Consider the following 20367-nt stretch of genomic DNA (forward strand, 5'->3'; position numbering starts at 1 on the left):
GGAACTAAAGTGGGTGAAAATCTGCTCACTCACACAGCACAAGTCTTTCTGCTTGGCTGTGATCTGTTGATCATGTGGTATTTGTGAAATCTGACTCATAAAACGAAGCTGAATGCTACTGGACAGAAACTGATCTATAAAAGTTATAACGCGGCTTCTACAACACTTTTGCTCTCTAACCTACTTTTTAATGAAAGTGCAGCAATGTTTACCCAACACTACTGACCTTTACCTGGTCCGGTTTTGTTTGCAAGTCCTTCCCAAAAGCAGTACAAACCCCGGTGGGCCTCTCATCCCAGGGCTGGAGTAGCAGCTCCTGCTGGCTTCATGCTGGACTTTCAACTCCACAAAGCAGGGTGGGGGTTGGACACAAAGTAGTTTTGCCTTGGTTTTACTCGCATAACACACTGCCAGGCAAACAGTCCAGCAGAATAGGACCGCATTGAGCCAGGCCTGACTGTCTGTAAGCTAGCTAGCAGCGTGATCAGCCTTCTGTCGTGAGCTGAACAGAACAGGGAGGGAAAAAAGGGAGAAAGAGACTGGCCTTGTAGAGCTATGGAGCTGGAATGTGCACCCCCGCCCACAGAGACTCACACACAGATAAAAGAGGCCTGAGAGAGGAGGAGGGGCATGGTGCGAATGGGAGGGTTTCCAGTTAAAAAAAAAAGAAAAAAGTTCACATTATCAAATAGGCAGCAGCTTGCTCAAGAAACTCCCCCCTCCATTTCTTTAACACAGGAAGGCTAAAGTCACTCTTCAGATTTCGGTTTCAGCTCACGCCTTCTGGAAGCAGAGGAAACTAGAGCAGGAGGAAGAGGGGGGGATGCCACAGCGGCAGCGGAAGGCTGGGGGGGGGAGGAGACCAGTGGCCACGTGGACCTCAGCTATGTGCTGACATGTCCCTCAGCCCCCTCCTTTCAGGACTCTCTCGGTCAGAGCACGTCCGCAGAAATTTGGAAAAAAATTTCTGCAACAACTTTTGCAATGCACATGGTAAATAGAGACGTCTAAATAGCTACTTGTGAGTTTAATGTGCCAAATATTAAAAAGGCACAAAAAGACCTGACTTCTCATGAGATCAAATTAATTCCGTCTCTTTTTGTTTTTATATATAAGTACGTTTGCCACTACACATAGCAGCACAACTTTGTCAAGTCTGTTTATACAGTCTTTTGCACAAATATTGTTCAAAGGACTACAGCACCACCTCCATGAAGCCGTTTAGAAACTGTAGGTATAGCTCAACAGATTCCAGCTGCAGCCATCTCTCCAACAATCGAGTTTGCTCACACGCCTTTGTACTTTCCTTTTATTTATCGAGACTAACGGCTGATTGGATTAACTGATAAGGATTAAATCAAGTTAAATAGAGAAGAGTTCTCCAGAGCAGTATCACTCAATTCATAGTCGAGACCCTTTGTTATGGAGTATCTATTAGGGTTGTTGCGATGCTAAAATTTCAAACTCAATGCTAAGAAAAATACTCGGCATCACAACATTTTCTCAAGGGTTCTTTCAATATAAGAGAGTAAAATATGATTGATTACAATATGACAATGTTTCTATTTTAGAAAGTTATCGATAAATTTCCCTCTTTAGGGAGAAAATGAGGACTGAACTGTTACCTGTTTGACAAAACGGGAGACAAGTTCACAGTATTTTTTATAACTGCTTATCTTTAATGAGCCACAGTTTATCTGTTAATTTGATGTCGATATAAATAAATGTTGCAACTGGGGGAGGCAAAAAAAAAAAAAAAAGAATCATTTTATAATAAAATTCTGTTTCTAAAAAAACATGGATCTGGCACATAGCAAACCTATTTTTGCAGTGTAAACAGCAATGTGGTCCAAGCAGATGTATTAAGATGCCGCCCTGTGCACTTTCTGTATTCCTGGTAACCTTATTGTTTATAAATCAACTACTGCAGTAAGGAAGATTCCTACAGGTTCCTACAGGTTTCTGTTTTTTTTAAGTCGTCAGCTTACTAGCAATTTCCTGTGCTAATTCTGACCTGAATAGAACGAAGTGTTCTGTCGTTTGCAACTTCGCATATATGAATTGCAGCTCAATGGGGGAGCATAGATCAGCAGAGCCCCATTTCTGGGTCGTCCGTGTCTGTGAAGCCAGTGTTTAAACAGACACTTCAGCTCGTCTCATCTGGGAGGTTTACCACTAAACTTTTCCAGATACAAGAACTTTACTGACATTTTTAAGTTAATTCAAACATGAGTGTCGTAGCATTAGCATAGCTGGTATGTAGCAGTTTGGATTTTTGATTCATCTCACAGTAATCATATTTACACCAGCAACAAAATAGACAACTATAAATGCATATGATTTTCCACCTCTGATATAACAGCTACTTGCTGAAATAAAATTAATAAATGAATGTACAACAGCTTGCATCTTGTTTTATTGGCTTGACCAATAGATTATACACTTAGAAATCCACTTTTTTCAAGTTAAGTGAACCCATCATGGCAGTAGCACTTCTCAGGAGCCCATTTATGTCATAAGTTATGTCCATCTAAAAACCCTGAAAGAACTGAACAAATCAGAAACTGGCTTTCTATCAGTTTTCAGCGGAAAAAAAGTAATTAATATTTTTTTTCCCAGCACAAGAGAATTACCATTGCAATGTATGGTGATAAGAGTGACTGACTGAGTGCATGTAAATATTTATGTAGGGTGCCGGTTTGTAAAGTCTCCAAGCTACTCCATTTGGACGGCACATCTTCTCAATTCCTCTTCCTCGAGCGACAAATCACCGATGAAACTTAAAAGATCATGCAATCATTGCTTTCATATTGGGTGGACATTGGGTCATGTATTAAATTTTAATTTTAGTTTTCAACATAAAATTTCATTCCTACTGGTCAACTTTCAGCTGCATCTTTGGCATCTGTCTTTTACATACTCTTATACATCTCTTGACTTCAAACACGTAAATGAATAAAATAGTCATATCATCAAGGCTGCACTAACAATTATTTTAATAATCGAGTATACTGAAGATTAACAGGATAAAAAAAATTGCACATTCTGTAGATTTTTTTAATATAACCATGCAAACAGTTTTGAGGAGTTTTTGAAAAACATTAAAAGATAGCAACAATTGAAATCTTTTTTTTTTAAATAAACATTTTCTTGCCTAAAATGCAACAAAAATATTCCTTTAGTGTACTCTTGATAATTTGTATCAAAGAATGCATCTGCAGCTAAGAAAATAATTCTAACGTGAAAAGCCTCATCTGCTTGAATAATAATAATAAAAAAAAGCAAAAAGTGCTTAGTAAGAGGTTGTTTTTTTTTACTGAATTTGAACCAGGTGAAGAAATCTATGTCACTCGAGGAGTTCTGAGTAAAACATATTTAAACAATGCAAAATGTATATATTTTTCCACAGTTATGGCTTAATTACACTCTGTTCTTTCAGAAAATGGCCTCTTCGAGTCTGCATATTCCCATCAAAAATTCATCAATTAAATTAACGGATAATTTCAATCATCAATTCATCACTTCAGCCCTAATTGTCATTAAAAGCAAAACTAGTAAAATGATAATACATATAAGGTTTAACAACATGTTTGTGCAGTTGCAGCTACCACACAAAATATACTGAGTGATTCCATTACTTTTTTTTTTGTGCCAAAAATCATATATCTTAACATAAGTGCATCAATTGCAGCAATTAATGCAACATTTGCATTAATACATATTGTTAATACGCATTATTTTTTTCACCTGTTCTGTTTTAGTTCAATAACCACTGCAATTTATTCAGACATGATGATAGTGATACGAGTGTAAAGCATATCACTATTATAATTCTGGAAGTTTCTTATGAGTAGGAAAGACACATCATGCTCAAATAATTGCCCTAAAGGAGTTACTGAAGCTTCAGAGCTGGACGGAAAAAGCTGACCATTCCAAGGAAACTGAAGAAAAACTTTCCAATTTAATGATCAAGCCTGAAATATAAGGATTATTATTAACCAAAGGGGAATTCTGTAAAGATATAACTTGATTTTCTAGGAAATGAGTATCAGGAAGAAGTTAATCAGGTACCGCAGAGACTAAAAGTCACAATGCTGCAGTTTACAATGAGGTATGTTTTGTGTTACAGACCACCGACTCTACCTGTTTGCGTTCCCGTTTGGTGGGGATGTGTTGAGAAGGCTGAGGCGGTGCTTGTTGTTGTTGCGGGGCCGGGTTCATAATGACAGGCGCCGCCTGCACAGAGGGAGGGAACGGGGGCTGTGCAGGGTAGTAAGTCCCTGTTGTGGATAAAACAGAAAGAAGAATGTAAACCAACACACACACTGACCTAATGTTACAAGAGTAAAACAAGGGTTTGATCCACACAGTATGTGCAGAAACAGCTCCTCTCTCTGTGTTTATAAGCTGTTAGAGAAGTTCAAACCTTTCTTGTTTTTTTATATCTTTAAGGAACTGTGAGACGGTTCATGTAAAACACTTAAATTCAGTTTTTAACAACAAAAAAACAAACAAAAAAACTGTCAATTTAAATTAACATTGAGGACGCTTTGGACTTAAAAGATATAAGATATTCTTATGGCAAGGCTTTAAATATAAAAGCTGCAACAAACAAGAATAGAAACAAAGGATAGGAAAGTTTGAGTGAATTAAAAAAATGGATGAATCTTTCAATGAAAACATGCAGGAAAGGGGGAAGAACAGATGGATGGAGTGAAAGGAAAAAATTGAAAATACCAAAAAATAATTTAAAAAAAAGGATGGAAGGGAAAAAAAGCAAATAAACAATCAAAACATACTTTAAAGAACAAAATATGGAAAAAAAGAATGAAAAGAAAGAAAGTGAAAAGGAAGTAAAGAAAGAATAATTAAGATAGGAAAGACTAGAAAATACAAAAGCTTTATGCATATTTTTCCATAGATATATAGACCAGGAAAGTAAATAAATTCAATGCCACACTCCTCCAGATTTTGGGCCCATATGTAATAACCTGGACAGAGCACACAGTGGGCAAACAGACAATGACCCAGCAGTCCCTCACTGCTCTACACAGCTGACCCTCAGTGCTTAAGGCGAGCTGTAAGTATCACATTCAGAAAACCTATTTAGAAAACTCCTGCCTGTGAAGCACATTTACCTCCAACCCTCCCCAAAGGTTCGCACAAGTTGAAAAATCCTCAACAAACCCCACAACACAAGGCAAGTTGCTCAATAACAAACACAGCCATGCAGCCATTACCTGGCCTTTTCACTGGCTTCCGACAGTCCAGCCTCAGAGGGAGAAAAGCAAACTTTAAATCAAAGAGGCCATTATTCAGGCACAGCAACAGCTAGCTGCCACTCAGTCTCCCTCCCCTCCTGCGTGCATTTCAGTCTAACTAACATTACTGAGTCTGCATTGTTGACCAGGAGCAGCACAGCCTAAATATAGTCAAAACCCACACAGGCTCACGGACGAGTCTGCGCAGGAGAAGGAAAGAAAGTGCGAGCGAGACGTGGCCCATTTACCAGAGAGCGCCAAAAGGTAGAATGACACGATTCTTGGACAGCGTCCCTAACCATAAAAAAAGAAGAGACTGGAGCCCTGACTCTTGTTCTACTGAAGCTTGGATCAGTGGTTCTGTGGGGGAGCGTGATGGGGGGTAAGACCTACCCTGAGAGACCTCAGAGTCCTGCTGCTGCTGCGAACCACGGTTCCCCATGTGGAACTCCGACTGAATGCGAAACAGTGTACAGAGAGGGCAAAAGGAGGAGGGTTCTCCTCAAACCCCCTCTCTAAACTTCCTCCAGTTCACTCTACAGGTTCCTCTCAGACTGACTTCTTCTACTGTTCAGTCCATCCTCCTACAGACAGAGTTGGTTTCCGATTAGCTCCTCCCACTGACCTTCCTAATTCCTCCCTCCCCTCTTTCTCCCCCTCTAGGTCCAAAGACTCCCGTACCTCTACACCATGAACGTGTCATCTGATCAGCTGTAGTGACGACATGGGAGCCAACTACATGGGGTGGGACTGGGGGGAGGAGGGAACCTGCTTATCAAACCACTCTTGGCAGGTGGGAGAGTTAAAAATAGCTAAAGCTACGTAAGATCAGTCCACTTTTTTTTTTTTTTTTTTACAAAGGTTTTTCTCCATTTAAACTTTGGGTATTTAGGTTGGTGTACTCTTGACTGGTGGGGTGAACACCATGGTAAGATAGGAAAAAAAACAGTCTAAGGCCTTCAGACTAAAGATTGAACCTCTGCTAAACTGGCTTCTAGACAATTTGAAATTTTATAAATGTCATATCAGGCTTCCAAAAGAGTTCAACAAGAAGCAAGTTCAAATTAGTTTTGAAGGTAGTAAAAAGTGACTTTTGTACATCACAAGTAAACCAAAATGTAACTTAATAACATAACTGCAACGTAACCAGAATCAGACATCAATAACAGCTCAATCAAGGAACTACATTACCTTCAGGTGTTATGAAAATGCTGTATATAACATAAACTTCAAATAAAATTGACTTTGCATCATAATATTATTGGATGCCTTGAAATTCATCTCTGCTTTCCAATCCTTTCCCACACATTCTCCTTTCAGAATGTCATTACAACACTGCCATTCCATGATGATGCTTAGGGACATTGTAGTTTGTATGATAAGCTCAACAGACTCGCAGTTCCACCAGGTGTTTGCTAATAGCTGCTGGCACTAGTCTGGAGGAGCCGAGGAGAGGATTTGTGGGGGAGGGATGCTCTATTAGAGGGAATGCTGCAGCTTCAAGGAGGAGCTTTGGGTAACTAGGCGGCACTTTGCGAGAACAAGAATTTGTGCAACTCTGATTGGTTGTCATGGGAGATTAAGGGAGTCCTCAAACATGAAAAAATGAAAGCGACATTCCAGGTATGTTTTTTTTATGAGGGAATAACATTATTACTTACAAAGCTCAAAAAAGTCAATTTTACACAATGGCCTTTTTAATACCTCAGACTAAAGTGCTAGGCAAGGAAGAATGGCCCCAAAGTCCAGTAGATGTAAACAACTAATAAACCGTTGCAGTTTCCCTTTCAGGTGCCTTTATTGCTGCTCCTGAAAGTTTCTATTCAGGCAGAATAGAAACTGATGGAACACAATTTAATTTTCTAATAAAATCAATCCTCAAATCTGTTCAGATTTGTGAACAATATGAAGCTATTCATAATCATATTCATAAAGCAATTGAAGTACTATTGGAAAGTTTAAGGCTTTTTAATTGCACACATACAAAGTTTGACTTTGTAATTGTTTATCTTAAGCTGATCATAAATATATACAATATCTCAGTAATGTTGCATTCCACAAACATTCTATAGTCATTTCATTATTAGAGCAGCTCTGTGGCTTGTGAGCAGTCAGATTCAGTGACTGCAGCTTCAAAGGTTATGCCACGACTGGACCATGAGAAATGAAGAGCAAAGAGCAGGACAGTAAGTGGTAGGAGGGAGGCCATTTCTACAGGTCTGCATTCACCGCACTGCTGATGGACTAGCTTCACAAAGACAACACATACCTCGAATGCCTGGCAGTGAGGGGTCAGCAAGTTTGCTGCAAGGCATTATCACTTTCTGTGCTGCATTGACACCCAGTCACCTCTAGATGGTGGGATAGCACAGCAGCAAAACCTGCATATCTACAGTGCCTTGCACAAGTCCTCCTGCCCTACACTACATATAAATTTATGTAGTGTAGACATAAATTTGGCTACAAATTTGGATTTTATAAGATAGTCCAAATCAAAGAAGTGCTTCTATGAAGTAGAAAGAAAATGCCACGTGTTTATTCTACATTCTATATAAACAAAACCAAGTTATTTGTGCTGTGTATCTTTATTCAGCCCAACTTTTGATGCAGTTACAGCTGCAACTCTTTTGGAGCATTTCTTTACCACCAGTTTAAAGCAGGAGTCAATGTTTTGTTAGGTTTGCTGTTGTGCTGTACTCTTTCCATTTCCAGAAGACGGACTGAACATATCCTGCCAAAACTGGCAATAAATGCAGAAATGAATCAATGACTTGATAAAGTAATTAATACATCAAATAATGGACCAAAAACCCTTACAAAATAAGAACTTTCCCCAACTTATTTATTTATACAGTGTGTTACCTAATGTTTCCATCATTTAGCAGGATTTGACATAACTCTTATTTTCCATTTTCAAACATATTGTTTAGTTAATTTTTGTTAATGTATTTTCTGTGTTAATAAGACACAATTTATATCTAATTTACACATACTCCTAACCTGACATGTTTTAAACAAGGTACCCCAGTGACATGTTTGTACGGCAGTCGAGGCCCCGAGCAGAGCCTCTTACCATAAGTACCATATTCAGCAGGGCTGGTGCCTGGGTAGAAACCTGGGGTTCCAGTTGGGACCGAGTATTGCTGCGGTGTGGCCACATACGTTGGAGACCGGTACTGTAAAAAAACAAAACAAAACAAAACAGAAAAAACCCCCGGTAAGATCAAAGAAAAACAATTGCACAGTATCACTTTCAATGTTGTGAAAATTAAGACTGCGTCTCATTACCTGTCCTATGAAATAAGCTGGGCCTTGTGGTGAGCTGGGGAACTGCAACTGCTGTTGGGGGATCATCATCATCTGGGAGCCAGGGCCCGCCTGGTAAACATGGGTGGGTGTCACAGCACGGGGAGTAGTGCTGGCTGGGACGCCCCGAGGCCCACTGCTGGGAGGCAAGCTGCCCCTGTTGGTGTAGTAGGGCTGCAAGTGGAATAAAGGTGTGCAGGATGAGAAAGGGTACAACAGTGGAAGGAATGTGAGCAGAAAAAACCTGGGCAACAACAACAACAACAATAAAAAGTTCGTGAAGAGAAAAAAAGAAAGGAAAAACACAAAATCTTTTGTTGTCATTGAAAAACAAAAGATAACTGTGTATCATAGACAAGAGAAGCTAACATGTGCAGCTAGGCTAACAGTTTGTGTATGAATATATGGCCAGGATCCAACTGGAAACATATTGGCCCCGCCTGTCAGCAGAGATAAAGCAGCTAATACGAGTTCATTCAGAGCCTCCTCATTGACATTCTGCTGCAGGCCTGGGAGCTAACAAACTGACACCAAGCCAATCATGCAAACCCCTGCCAACTATTACACACACACACACACACACATCCTCACCATGAAAAAGGAAAAAAAGAAAAAAGAAGAAGAAAAAAAAAAGATGAAATCCAGTTACCTGTAGCGACCTGAAGCTTCCCTTCAGCAGCACAAACAGATCAAACACAGAAACACGGCAAACAGAAGGAGTCAGAAGGTGGAAGAAAGACGATTGAGAAACAGAAAGCATCAATCAGAGCAGAGGAACGGCCCTTTCTGAGGCAAGCGGTGAGCTTACAAAGAACATGCAGAGAACAGTGGACCGCAGTAAACCAAGAGCTCAAAAGAATCCAGGCACTTTAGAAGATGGACACCATTTTAAACTTTTTTTTTTAGAACTAATAACCAGTGGTTACCCTTTGACAGGATTTTTATACAGTAAAACTTCAGTGAAAGCCAGTAAAAACAAACATCTGATTTCAAACTGCCTATTTCAATAAAATGCTGAATGCTGTAATGACCACAGTACATCAGACATGCACTAAAAATGAATACAAAAAATCCTGTTCCATTTATAACTAGTTACTGTGAACTTTCTTTCAAAGAATGAATTCAAATGCTTCTGAAACAGCTTTCTCGTCTGTCAACTGGAGACGGTTTTGGTCCTTTACTTTCTCAAGTTTGCATATTTCCCCGAGTCGTCCAGAGGTGATGCGTCAACAGCACAGGTCGTGGCGTTTTAATGAATCACCTTTAGACTACCTAATGAGCAGTCAATCTCTTCGCTGCAGCAGACAGCAGTCCAAACAATGTCAGTCTGGAAAGCCTGGGAGGAATTTTAATGAGGGAATCAAACAAACAGCTTCTTATTGTGATGAAAGAATTTGTCACCATCTAACATTACATATAACACTCTACTGGAAATTACTGCCACAAGTAATTCTGTTAGATTTAGTTGTTTTTTTTTTCATTTGCCATTACTTAAAATTGTGAGGATGTATTCTCCAGCTGTGACTCATTTCATCAGTCTAATTTAAACAGGAACCCTTAAATCAGCTTGATTCCTCTCCTGTTCCATCCTATCACTTGTGAATAATACATCAAGATACCTGAACCCTTCCGCATAAGACAGACTGACACCATGGAGTGAGCAGCCTTCCTGTTATTAGATAAGAAGCATGAGCTCAGACTTGGAGGAGCTAATTATTATCCCGGCAGCTTCCCATTCAGCTGCAAACAGCTCCAGAAAAGCACGGTGAGAGACCCAGCTTTCAGCTTCAACGCACAAACAAAACCACATCATCTGCACAAAGCTCATTTGAGACCCAAAGTAAACACACTTGTTTCCGTGCCTACACCTGGAGATCCGGTCCATGAACGCCTCATACACAACGGGGGACAAAGAGCAGTTTCCCAAACTTCAACCTTAAAATGCTCACACTTTCGAGCTTTTTAGACTATGCTGAGCATCCCACAGTTGTCTCGGGTAATGTGGTTTTAAGCCTTCTTCAGTTCAACATGTGGACCAAACCAAAAGGTTTAGTTCAAAGTTAAAGTCAAAAATGAAACAACTGCGACTGAAGTTGGTGAAATATTTTCACATCTCGCGCTACTTTACATTCTGTAATATTTTATCTTTTTGAAATCAGCAGACTAAGAGTGAAAGAACACAAATAAGTACATTACCGAACTAAAGAATATCAGTAAGCATAAAAATGTTATGCCTACTGTCAAGATATTACTAAATGGATACAAATTCTGGTGGATCACCCAAATAGTGAAGCTAAATATTCGATTCAAATGTAAAATGTTTAAAAAGATTTTTAAATTCAACCATTTTGCTCTTTGTAAAGCCCCTTTGGCAGCAAAACAGCCTGATGTCAGATAACTGGCTGAGGTATTTGTGGAGCTTAATGTAGTGTTCAAAATGAGCACCACCTTAAAAAAGGTAACTTTTGGTCATTTTCAAGCTATAAGTCTTTTATGTGGCCAGAAATGCATTTAAACCAATATATTAATATTTACTTAGTTTAATGGAAGAGTTTAGCAGAACTCACTTTTGTCAGCCAGATGTTTGACAGTGGGAAGCAACAGGTGGTGCTCTGCTCTACACAAAGCAGAAGAAAACTTTGGCACTTTCTCTAGCAACTCAAAGGAAATGTAACAAAGACAGCACTTTAGTTGGTGTTCTCAAACCAATAGTATGCCTCCCCATGAAGGATGTTAATCAAGGCACTTCTCTAAAAAGGAAACAACTTTAATTTCATAAAACTTATTTACCTTGAATCCTTTCACAAGGATTTACCCTGGAAGACGGATTCAGGAAATATTCTCCTCAACTGTAACACTGTATGTGCGAGAGATCATGCATCCTTACTTTAAGGCTCAAACTTCCAAACTGAAGATTTGAGAAAATCTCCAAAGCACAACCTAATTACCAAGCCTGAAATCTGACTTTTAAAAGACGGTAAAGATGTCTGGTTCAAAATAAAAAATCTTAAGTGGAAACGTATTTAATACGGCTCGTTTCAAAGTGTTTGGATTTTCCCAGTTTGAGATATTCCGACTGATTTAATGAATTATCCTTTGATCTTTTGTTCTGTCAGGTTGACTCCTCCATTCAAACCTTCTCCAAGCATCACTCACCACAGTGTGCTACAGCCAAGATGCCAAACCCTCGTTACAAAACACAACTTAAGAAGAAGAAATCTTTCAGTGAAGCTGATAAAGGAGCGTGACCACCGGGATCACACTACTGAATCCTTACAAAGATCTGAAGCAACTTTGTCTCTGTATATAATCTGTGGTTTGAAGTACTTAGTTGAAGTAAATAATGAATTTATGCAAACATAAAAGCACGAACTGTAGTGTTTCAGTTTTGATGTAAAAGAAGATTCTGTTCTGTTTTTTTATGTGTTTTATTCGTAAAACAAGGGAAGGGTTAATTCTCAACTCCTTTGTAACCATTTGATTCCCACCACCCGATGTTAGTCAGCTGTGCTGTTAGTACCTGTTGGTGTAAAGGTCGGGGCCCAGGGGCAAACTAGAGGAGGAGGAGAGGCAGACAAGACAGAGGTTAAAGACAAGCTCAACGTTCATGCATCACTCTCCATTTGCAGTTTTCTCTTTTACATTCGCACCTGATTTCCAAAACAACAAGAAAAGTGAAAAGTCACATTTCTACCATAAAACATGAGCAAGAAGGTCAGAAAAACCACCACTAGTGTAACTCTTAACTGTCAACTTCTTTTCAACAAATAAAAACTAGATATCAGATGTCCCCTAGGAGTGATGGATACATATTAATTATCTTAAAGCCCCAATTCAGCACCAAGTGAAAATCACTCCAATTCTACAAAGTCATGGAAGATGAAATGAGCTGTGAAAGAGCTAAACCATGCAGATCGGATCAAAATGAGCTTAGAAAATGAACACCAGAAGTGGTGAGGAAATGTGAGAAGAAGCTATGAGAACACAGACAACCTGAACCATTAAACACATCTATATGGTTTGTTCCTTTTATTTCCCATAGAGAGAGAGATATATTGATATATTCCATGCCTTATGACCATTTTTGACTGAGCAAGCCTTGCTGAAGAAGAGAGAAAAAGCTTGGCTCATTGATGTGAAAGGAAAAGCATCATTGTAGGTGAGGGGCAGGTCAGCGGTCAGTCCTACCTGTCGAGGCTGTGGCGTGGGGTTCATCTGTGGAGGTGCTGAGGTTGCAAACACAACAGAAGAAGGCTGCCCAGGGGGGAACGAGGGCTGCATCAGACAGAAATGGACATAAACATGAGAAAAACTTGAAAAGGAAGGCTGCCCTGAAGCCATGAGAGATAGGAACATCAATATGTTAGAGCTTCACACAATATGAAATAACAATTGTTATACCAAGAACTGTTCTAAAAGCCTCTTAAATGATAGATTATTATGAATTTTGTTGCTACAAATGGACAACATTCATGTGGGAGTTGAACAAACCCAATGTAGGGTGTGAATGCTGCACCTCTGTTAGTATCAGAGAAATGCCTAATAAATCTCTGTTTTTTTCTCACAGAGAACCAGCACGGCGTCAGAGCATTATCAGGCCTGAATATTATATTAAAGTGTAGATGCTCCATTATGTTATTTTATCAGATCAGAGATCAGACGCAGAGTCCACTATGACCTACCCACATCATCAAGCCAGCATGCTTTGCACAGGTGAAAACATGGCAACCTCAATAGACGAAAAATATAACAAACATGCAAATTTGGAAGTAATTGTGATTTCTTTTTTATAATTCATAGACAGTAACTTTTAGGTTACTATGAAAATTACAATATATTTAGGCCAACATGATCAAATGCTTGGATTTTTTTCTCCTCTGATGAACCTCAGTGAGATTAAACTTAATGAACTTCATGAGTCCCTTGAGACTTACCTGTGAAAGACCAGGGGAGGGGGCAGGGTGGGGGGCAGAGGGGGGTCCCGTTATAGGTTGTGGTGCTTTATTCATTTCATGGGGTTCTGCATGGGGAGGCAGATGTGGACCCGTGTAAAAATCTAACAAAAGAGAAAACAGAAGGCCTCAGTTGGTGTGTAAAAAGGTTAAGATGTGTTAAAAACAACAATAAAAAAAATGCTTACATTTATGATTTTCCTTTTAGGTCCAAAGAGTAGTTTCTGTGTGGAAGAATATTTTTCCTGAAAGAGAGAAAAATTCTTAATAATGACAATGTTCTGGCTTCATTTTCAACACTCAACAGCATTTATTTACTTGTTTCTCAGTTGATTAAAGAGCAAAAACACCACTGACCACAAACAAGAAGATTAAAAAAAATGCCCTGTGTTACATTTTTGTGTTTCCAAATCCAAAAGCTCAAACTCCAGCCTGGAGAGACTTGTGTTTAACTTTTAAAAAACTGCCTCACTTATTGTGCCTACGAAATGAGTAATGAGTTAAACATAAAGAGCAACAATAACTTATTTTGATGAAATACAAATATTTCACAGAAATATTTCACTGCTTGTCTTTTTAAAAACAAATAATTGAACAAAGCATGTACAGCACCTGAGAAAATAATGCTTCAAGTTTCTTTTTGTTTATTTTTTCCCATGTTTTAGCCACGGACCTCAGTGTACATTTGAATTTGATGCGACAGAAAACAATGCATGGCTTTCAAATATTTCTTACATATCTGAAAATACAAATGCAGTTGTATTCAAGTGTCCCCCAAAATAAACTAGAGTTGATTGCTTAAAAATACATTGAACTGATTTTTTTCTTGCTGTGACAAAATATGAAAAGGTTAGAAAATATTAATATTTCTTCAATCTTTCTTACAAAACAGTAAACACAAGAGAGATGCAACTTTTCTCTTGCAGCAAAGCAAGTTGGAGAAATTTTTATAACATCCATCTGAAATACAGAATTTTGATCACATCCAGCTATTAGCAGTAAATTAAAGTTGTTACCAACAGTGACCAATAATTAACAACTTACAGTAGCATCCAGTCTGTTCACCAAAAATGAAATAAATAAATCCTAACTTTTATCATAAAAGTGCAACGTAATGTAAATGAATGAAAAGCATTTGTCATTTAAAAGCTTCCCTACAGTTCTATGACTCTCTTATGATGACACATTTGTTATTTATAGCTAAAGCCGCTTGTATATATGCCAATGGCACACTTCTACACCAATCTACCCACCCTCCCCCCTTACTGACACAACAAAAGGAAGCAACAGTGTAAAAGTCATGAGTCATTGTGATTTAAGGGTGTTTTTTTAAAGAAAATCACGCTGCAGAAAGGACTATAACCCCTGATCTTTTCATAACTATACCCACACAAACAAAAAAAATGACATGACTACATTTGCTTTTAACTGAGTAATAGTTTCCATTCATTCAGCCAGATGGCATCACCGGGTTAGACAAAACGCTGGTGAAGACATTAACATTTAAAGTTTTGCAGTTATTGATTCAGGCAAGATATGAGGACAGAATAAAACCGTTGAAATGTTGGAAGAACAGACAGCACAAGTCAAAGTCTAAATCACACTTCCCAGGCCATGTGGGGACCGGAAAGAAAATAAAATGTTAAGTAAATAAACTGAGGGCTGAATGGGATCAATAAAAGACAGAGACTGTCTTCATAGGCTTTCCTCTGGTGAGCTGGAAACCACACAAATAAAACCTATTGGATTTGGAGCACAACGCTAAGCAAACTTGTCTAATCAATTAAACATTTTACCATCAGACATTTATGTATGCAGAACTAAAAAAACAGGAAAAGTTTGAAGAGAAAGTGAAGCAAAGCTCCCACTGCACTCCACATCTCGCTGTGCTGCTTTCACACGCCGTCCTGTCATCTGAGCCGCCTCAACATGCGAGCACCACAGGGGTCCAGACAGCCCCCATTTCAGAAACATGCTCCTCCAGATATTGCATAAGCATAATGATCCAGTAATGGAGAGTGGCGGAGCACCTGTTTGCTGCAGACAAACTCAGATTAATGCCTCTTCAAATGCAAACATAAATACTACACTGGCCTCGCTGCCTGAACTGCATTCAGCCACAGTAAAAAATCTCTGCATTAAACCAACTCTGATTGCTCACATTTGACTTTATTTAACGCTTTTCATTTTCATCCCGTTTTAAGCATTTATTTTATTTTCCTGGTTGTTAAAGCAGTCGAGGAATCAAGCTAGTCTGATTCCTACTGCAGTGAAGAGCCGCTGACATCTGGCACTTTGCCAAAATCCTAATATTTATATTTTCCTGTAGCAGTATAAAAGGCTATAGAGTAGGCAGAAGGTGGTTACAAAGTGCAGGAGTGACTCAAGTTTTCCTATGACTGTAAGGAGAACATGGAGTCCCACATCATTCCTCCACTTGTTGTTGCTGCTGGCTGAAATAAGTTTGCTACAATTCTCCTAAGTTAACAGAAAAGGCAAATTCAGATTGAAAAGTTTTAAAGTAGCAAAGTGTAAATCATACATCATTCATGGTGTGCAAACTAAATCACGAAGGTAGAATTTCAGCGGATCATTTTGTATAAATGCTGTGAAAACTTGGTGTTTTTGCATTAGATTACAATTCTGCTACAACTGCATACTAGTAGAGGTTTTTTTCAGCTGAATTTGAAGGTATACAAAAGAAAAGAGTAATAAATAGAAAGAAAAACCAAGGGACACGCTGAATAATAAAGAGGTCAGTTTTGAACTCAAGATTTCAGTCTCTCTGGTCAGGCAGCACACCATTCCCCAACTGTGCTGCCATCCTTTTGTATAGCAGTAATATTTTCGAAACAGCGTTATGATGGACTAAAAACCACAAAAGTAAATCTTCTGCAAAAACTGTCTAAAAGCTACAGGAGCACAGTGGTGCTTTTACTGCACCTCAAAATTTCAGTGGTACAACTGCTGTCACAGAAAAATAGAAGAGAAGGAGTGGAAGAAAAGAGAATGAAGAGAAGAAAAAAAACAATAGAAAGTCTTGCAATGGCGATATCAGGTGCGATATCCCATTTCTTCTGCTGCCATGAGATTCCATCCAACAGGCTAAATGTTACATCAGCATGAAAAATGCTAAATCATAACACTTATTATGTCAGCCAATAATTACGGCACTCCCGACACGCCTTTGTGATATGAACATTGCCTTCACTGATACTGGAAAGAAAAAATATTGAACTGCCTTACATCTAACAACAAGCTAATTTGGCAGAGGTGGCGGGTTGCACAAGAAGAAAAAAGAAGCAAAAGCAAAGCTTTGTGATATTATGGTGAGCTTGTGGCACACGGATATAAAACGTCTACATGTCATATTCACTTATTCACACTAGTCAGATTATTTTTTATAAAGAAAACAGCCAGAAGATAATTCCTCTCGATTCAGTAATCTTCAACATCAGTCATTTGAAACCTCATCTGCAGCGATTCCAATCAGTACATACTATGCCTGAGCAATAACAATGTTATTTTTGTATGTGTGGAAGCAAACATCCCAAATTTGTTATCAGAAGTTTTAGTTTCTGGTCTAGAACCCAAACAATGCAGATAACTCTGTCATTAAGTTTTGGTTTCGTCTCTCTGGCTTTAAAACAACTCCTGCTAGAACTGATGACACAATCACTTCTTTAATAAGTGATCCAATAGAAATCTCTGTTTTGAAATCAGTTGATAGCTAATGGCTCATAGAGCTACAAATACAAATAAATAAATAAATTTTAGTGTTATCTCAACTACTCCGATGAATATAGCCAACAATCACCAGTGAATAATCAATTTAAGTGAATGACAAGCTATTGACACAGTCCACAGTGAAAAGGATTTACATACAGTAAACATTATGCCTCAGCAACTAGGCATCACAACACCTGTCATCATCTTCCTCCTCTCCCTTCGCCATCCTCCCAAAGCGTTTTGCCAGAGCTCACTCATGCATGAACTCAGGGCATGTGGCAACAAAACTGTGACAGCCTGGTTCTGACACACCATACATTTGTGCTGTGATTAAATCTCTGCTGTGAGATTCTGGTTGAAGCATGCCCGACATCCCTGCATCACAATGACGGTTGTTTGCCAACAAAGAAATAAATATTTGGGGTAAACATGTTTATATGTTATGCAGAGTAAACATCGTCCATTTTGGACTCACATCTCCTGCTAGAGTCACATGTCTGCAGTGTTGAACATCAGGATCATCATTTCTGCAGCAATAAATAGTTCAAAAACGAGCATTTAAGCCTTCTGTTCTCACCGATCTCAGTACATTATAGTTCAAACAACCATCACCAACACGTATTTAATGTAAAGTGAGGGCATAGCTGTGTTATGGCACAGGGGCGTGTCTGTCTACGCGCAAGGCATGAGCTACGATGACATCCACTAACGTTAAATTCATTCATAAGAAGCACTTTTCCCAAACATAAGCGCCTGTAAACACGCAACAGGAATGCCGGGCTGTTCCGAGCTCTGCTCAGCGCCCGGTTAGCCATCATGCTAACTTTCCTAGGCCCAACCTGGATTCACCACGTGGTTCCTCCCGCTGTTGGCGCGATACGCCGCCCAGCAGCCGGCTTCACGCCAACCACGCCTAGGCCCGTCTTTAGCTGTGACAACCATGCGTGTCTCATAACACGAATCCTGTCAAGCCAAGAATTAGCCAGACGTGATAATCAATAAAGGATACCACTGACTGAAGTGAAAGCTCTTGATCGATACTCGGTAGCTTCTCACTGGCGAAATATTAACATGAGCGTTGGATCAGCGCTGCACATGATAGCAACAGAATCACAAAAGAATAGTGATTGTTTTCTTATTTCGCACCTTAACACACACCAGCCAAAGGTCTCAGCCTTTGCAGCAGCGTCTACTGTTGCAATGCTGCAGATGCGGTATCCCAGATGATGCTCAAATAAAATCCAACATTTACCGACTCCTTGTCCTGCTTTGCCCCCGCTGAGAGGGCATTGCAGTTAGCCAAACTTCAAGAATGGTACAAAAGACGATAAATACACTGAAGCTTATTTAAAATACACGTCACACTATATATTTTTTTGTGTTTTATCTTAAAGTGAGCGCAAAGAACAGTTTGTCTCGTGGACAGACAACAGCGTCGGACTGTGATGTTTGGATTCTTCACCGTAGAAACCACACGTCTCAGATTGCTGGCAAAAAAAAATTGCATCGTAATCAAATGGCTCCGGCTAACAAATTATCACATGCATGTTCTGGTTTGAAACTGTTCCAGATTTTTGTCTTAAACACAAACTGTGGAATGTATGTCCCATCACTTTCTGCCACAGCTAAAACAAATACAGTACAATCAAAGTGGTTTAACAGCTAGAGATGTAGTATACGGCTGGATAGCTACAGTATACATAACGCTAAGCACTGATGCTACTGTCACTCCATTTCTTCGTATATGTAGTGTATAGCACAGATTATCCATCAAGTCACATGAGTAAGGACTCGTACTGGTAGTAGGCTGTACTGCTAGCTTGCTAGTCAGCGTAGCCCCTAGCGAAGAAAGAACACCCACGTCGTCTTAGCACGCAATGCTAACTAGCGCTAGCTAATCCCTGAAAACAGCAGGAGCAGCAGTCAGCACTCTACAAAGTCCCACCACAGAGCAATGTGCCGGGAATAAAACTATGACACTGACACTTAACTTATCCCCAGATAGTCAAAGTCCATATCCTATGGTAGATATAAGAAAAACTAGATATTTTAAAGAAGAATTTGGCCGAGGACCGCCGTGTTACCTTTCTCTCCTTGAGTCCGCAGAGCCGGACGGACGGAAAGCTCCCCGGAAGCCGGTAGCTACTAATTCCGGCCAAAACTAGTCACGTGAAAATGTCCCAGGCAGTAATCATTCATTCGCACTATGGGTACTTTCATATCAGCAATAATCTTTCTAAAAACAAGCGTTAATGTGCTTAAAACTGAGAATGTGTCATTATATGTTTACAGTTTAAACAGGTTCAAGCTCCAAAGTTTTCATGGAAATTTAAAAGTAAACAAAGGACTTCAATAAAGTGTTCAAAAATGGTATTCCAAAGATTATTTTGAGATTCAGTCCTTACGGTTAACTCAGTAACTCTTTGTACCTGCCACCGTTTATTACAGTTTAATGCAGATTACACCAATCTGTCAAAATCCCAGTTAGCTGGGATCCCCCTCTTGTCAAAGTATGTTATAATAATAAAAGAAGGATTTCAAACATGTTTTGTCATAGCTATGAAAAATTTAATTGTTCTAGTGAGTATCAGTGACAAAGTTGATACAATTTGGGTTCCTTCTCTGGCATATTACAACTTTGTATTGTGCCAGCCTCATTACAATCAAATCTATTTTGAATGGGATGGCTTTCTACTTTTCTTCAATCAGTGCTAGTTTTTGAGATAGAAACTATGATTCCCATTATGGATTGACAAGTAGTAGGTCAATTATAAAACAATGCATCCCAAATAAGTAGATCAGGGGCATAAAAAAATAATTTTGAGATTGAAAACAGTATTCTGACTAAGAGAAAAAGCAAAAATTCAGAGAAAAAAGTTTGAATTATGAAAGTAAAGTCAGATTTTTTTTCCTTTAGTTGCCATAATCCTCTTCTGTATCCATTACTTGTCTGTATATTAAACAAGCATAATTTAGAATTTGAGCTATCTGTTCCTTGACATTTTTCATTACAAAATTACATACTTTTACAGTCAAATTTCAATATTTTCCTTTCAAATTCGATAGAAGCTGGACATTTAAGTTCAAAATACTAACTTTAAACCTGGCCGTGTCATGTC

At 39.0% G+C, this 20367-nt stretch overlaps 1 protein-coding gene across 1 annotated transcript in view; it reads right to left on the reverse strand.

Moving 5' to 3' along the window:
* eif4g1b (eukaryotic translation initiation factor 4 gamma, 1b) overlaps nt 1-19498 on the reverse strand; it is a 35191-nt gene extending 15693 nt beyond the window's left edge. The window contains exons 1-9 of the mRNA XM_008426193.3: nt 19333-19498; nt 13708-13764; nt 13502-13623; nt 12756-12842; nt 12088-12120; nt 9217-9237; nt 8550-8741; nt 8335-8437; nt 4144-4280 (exon numbers count right to left, since the gene is read on the reverse strand). Coding sequence (XP_008424415.1) covers nt 4144-4280; nt 8335-8437; nt 8550-8741; nt 9217-9237; nt 12088-12120; nt 12756-12842; nt 13502-13576 — 648 coding nt within the window. The 5' untranslated portion in view covers nt 13577-13623; nt 13708-13764; nt 19333-19498. The remainder of the gene's footprint in view (nt 1-4143; nt 4281-8334; nt 8438-8549; nt 8742-9216; nt 9238-12087; nt 12121-12755; nt 12843-13501; nt 13624-13707; nt 13765-19332) is intronic.
* Between the last annotated feature and the right edge of the window lie 869 nt (nt 19499-20367).

The sequence above is a fragment of the Poecilia reticulata genome, chromosome 13, assembly GCF_904066995.2.
Source record: "Poecilia reticulata chromosome 13, P_reticulata-male-v2, whole genome shotgun sequence".
NCBI lineage: Eukaryota > Metazoa > Chordata > Actinopteri > Cyprinodontiformes > Poeciliidae > Poecilia > Poecilia reticulata.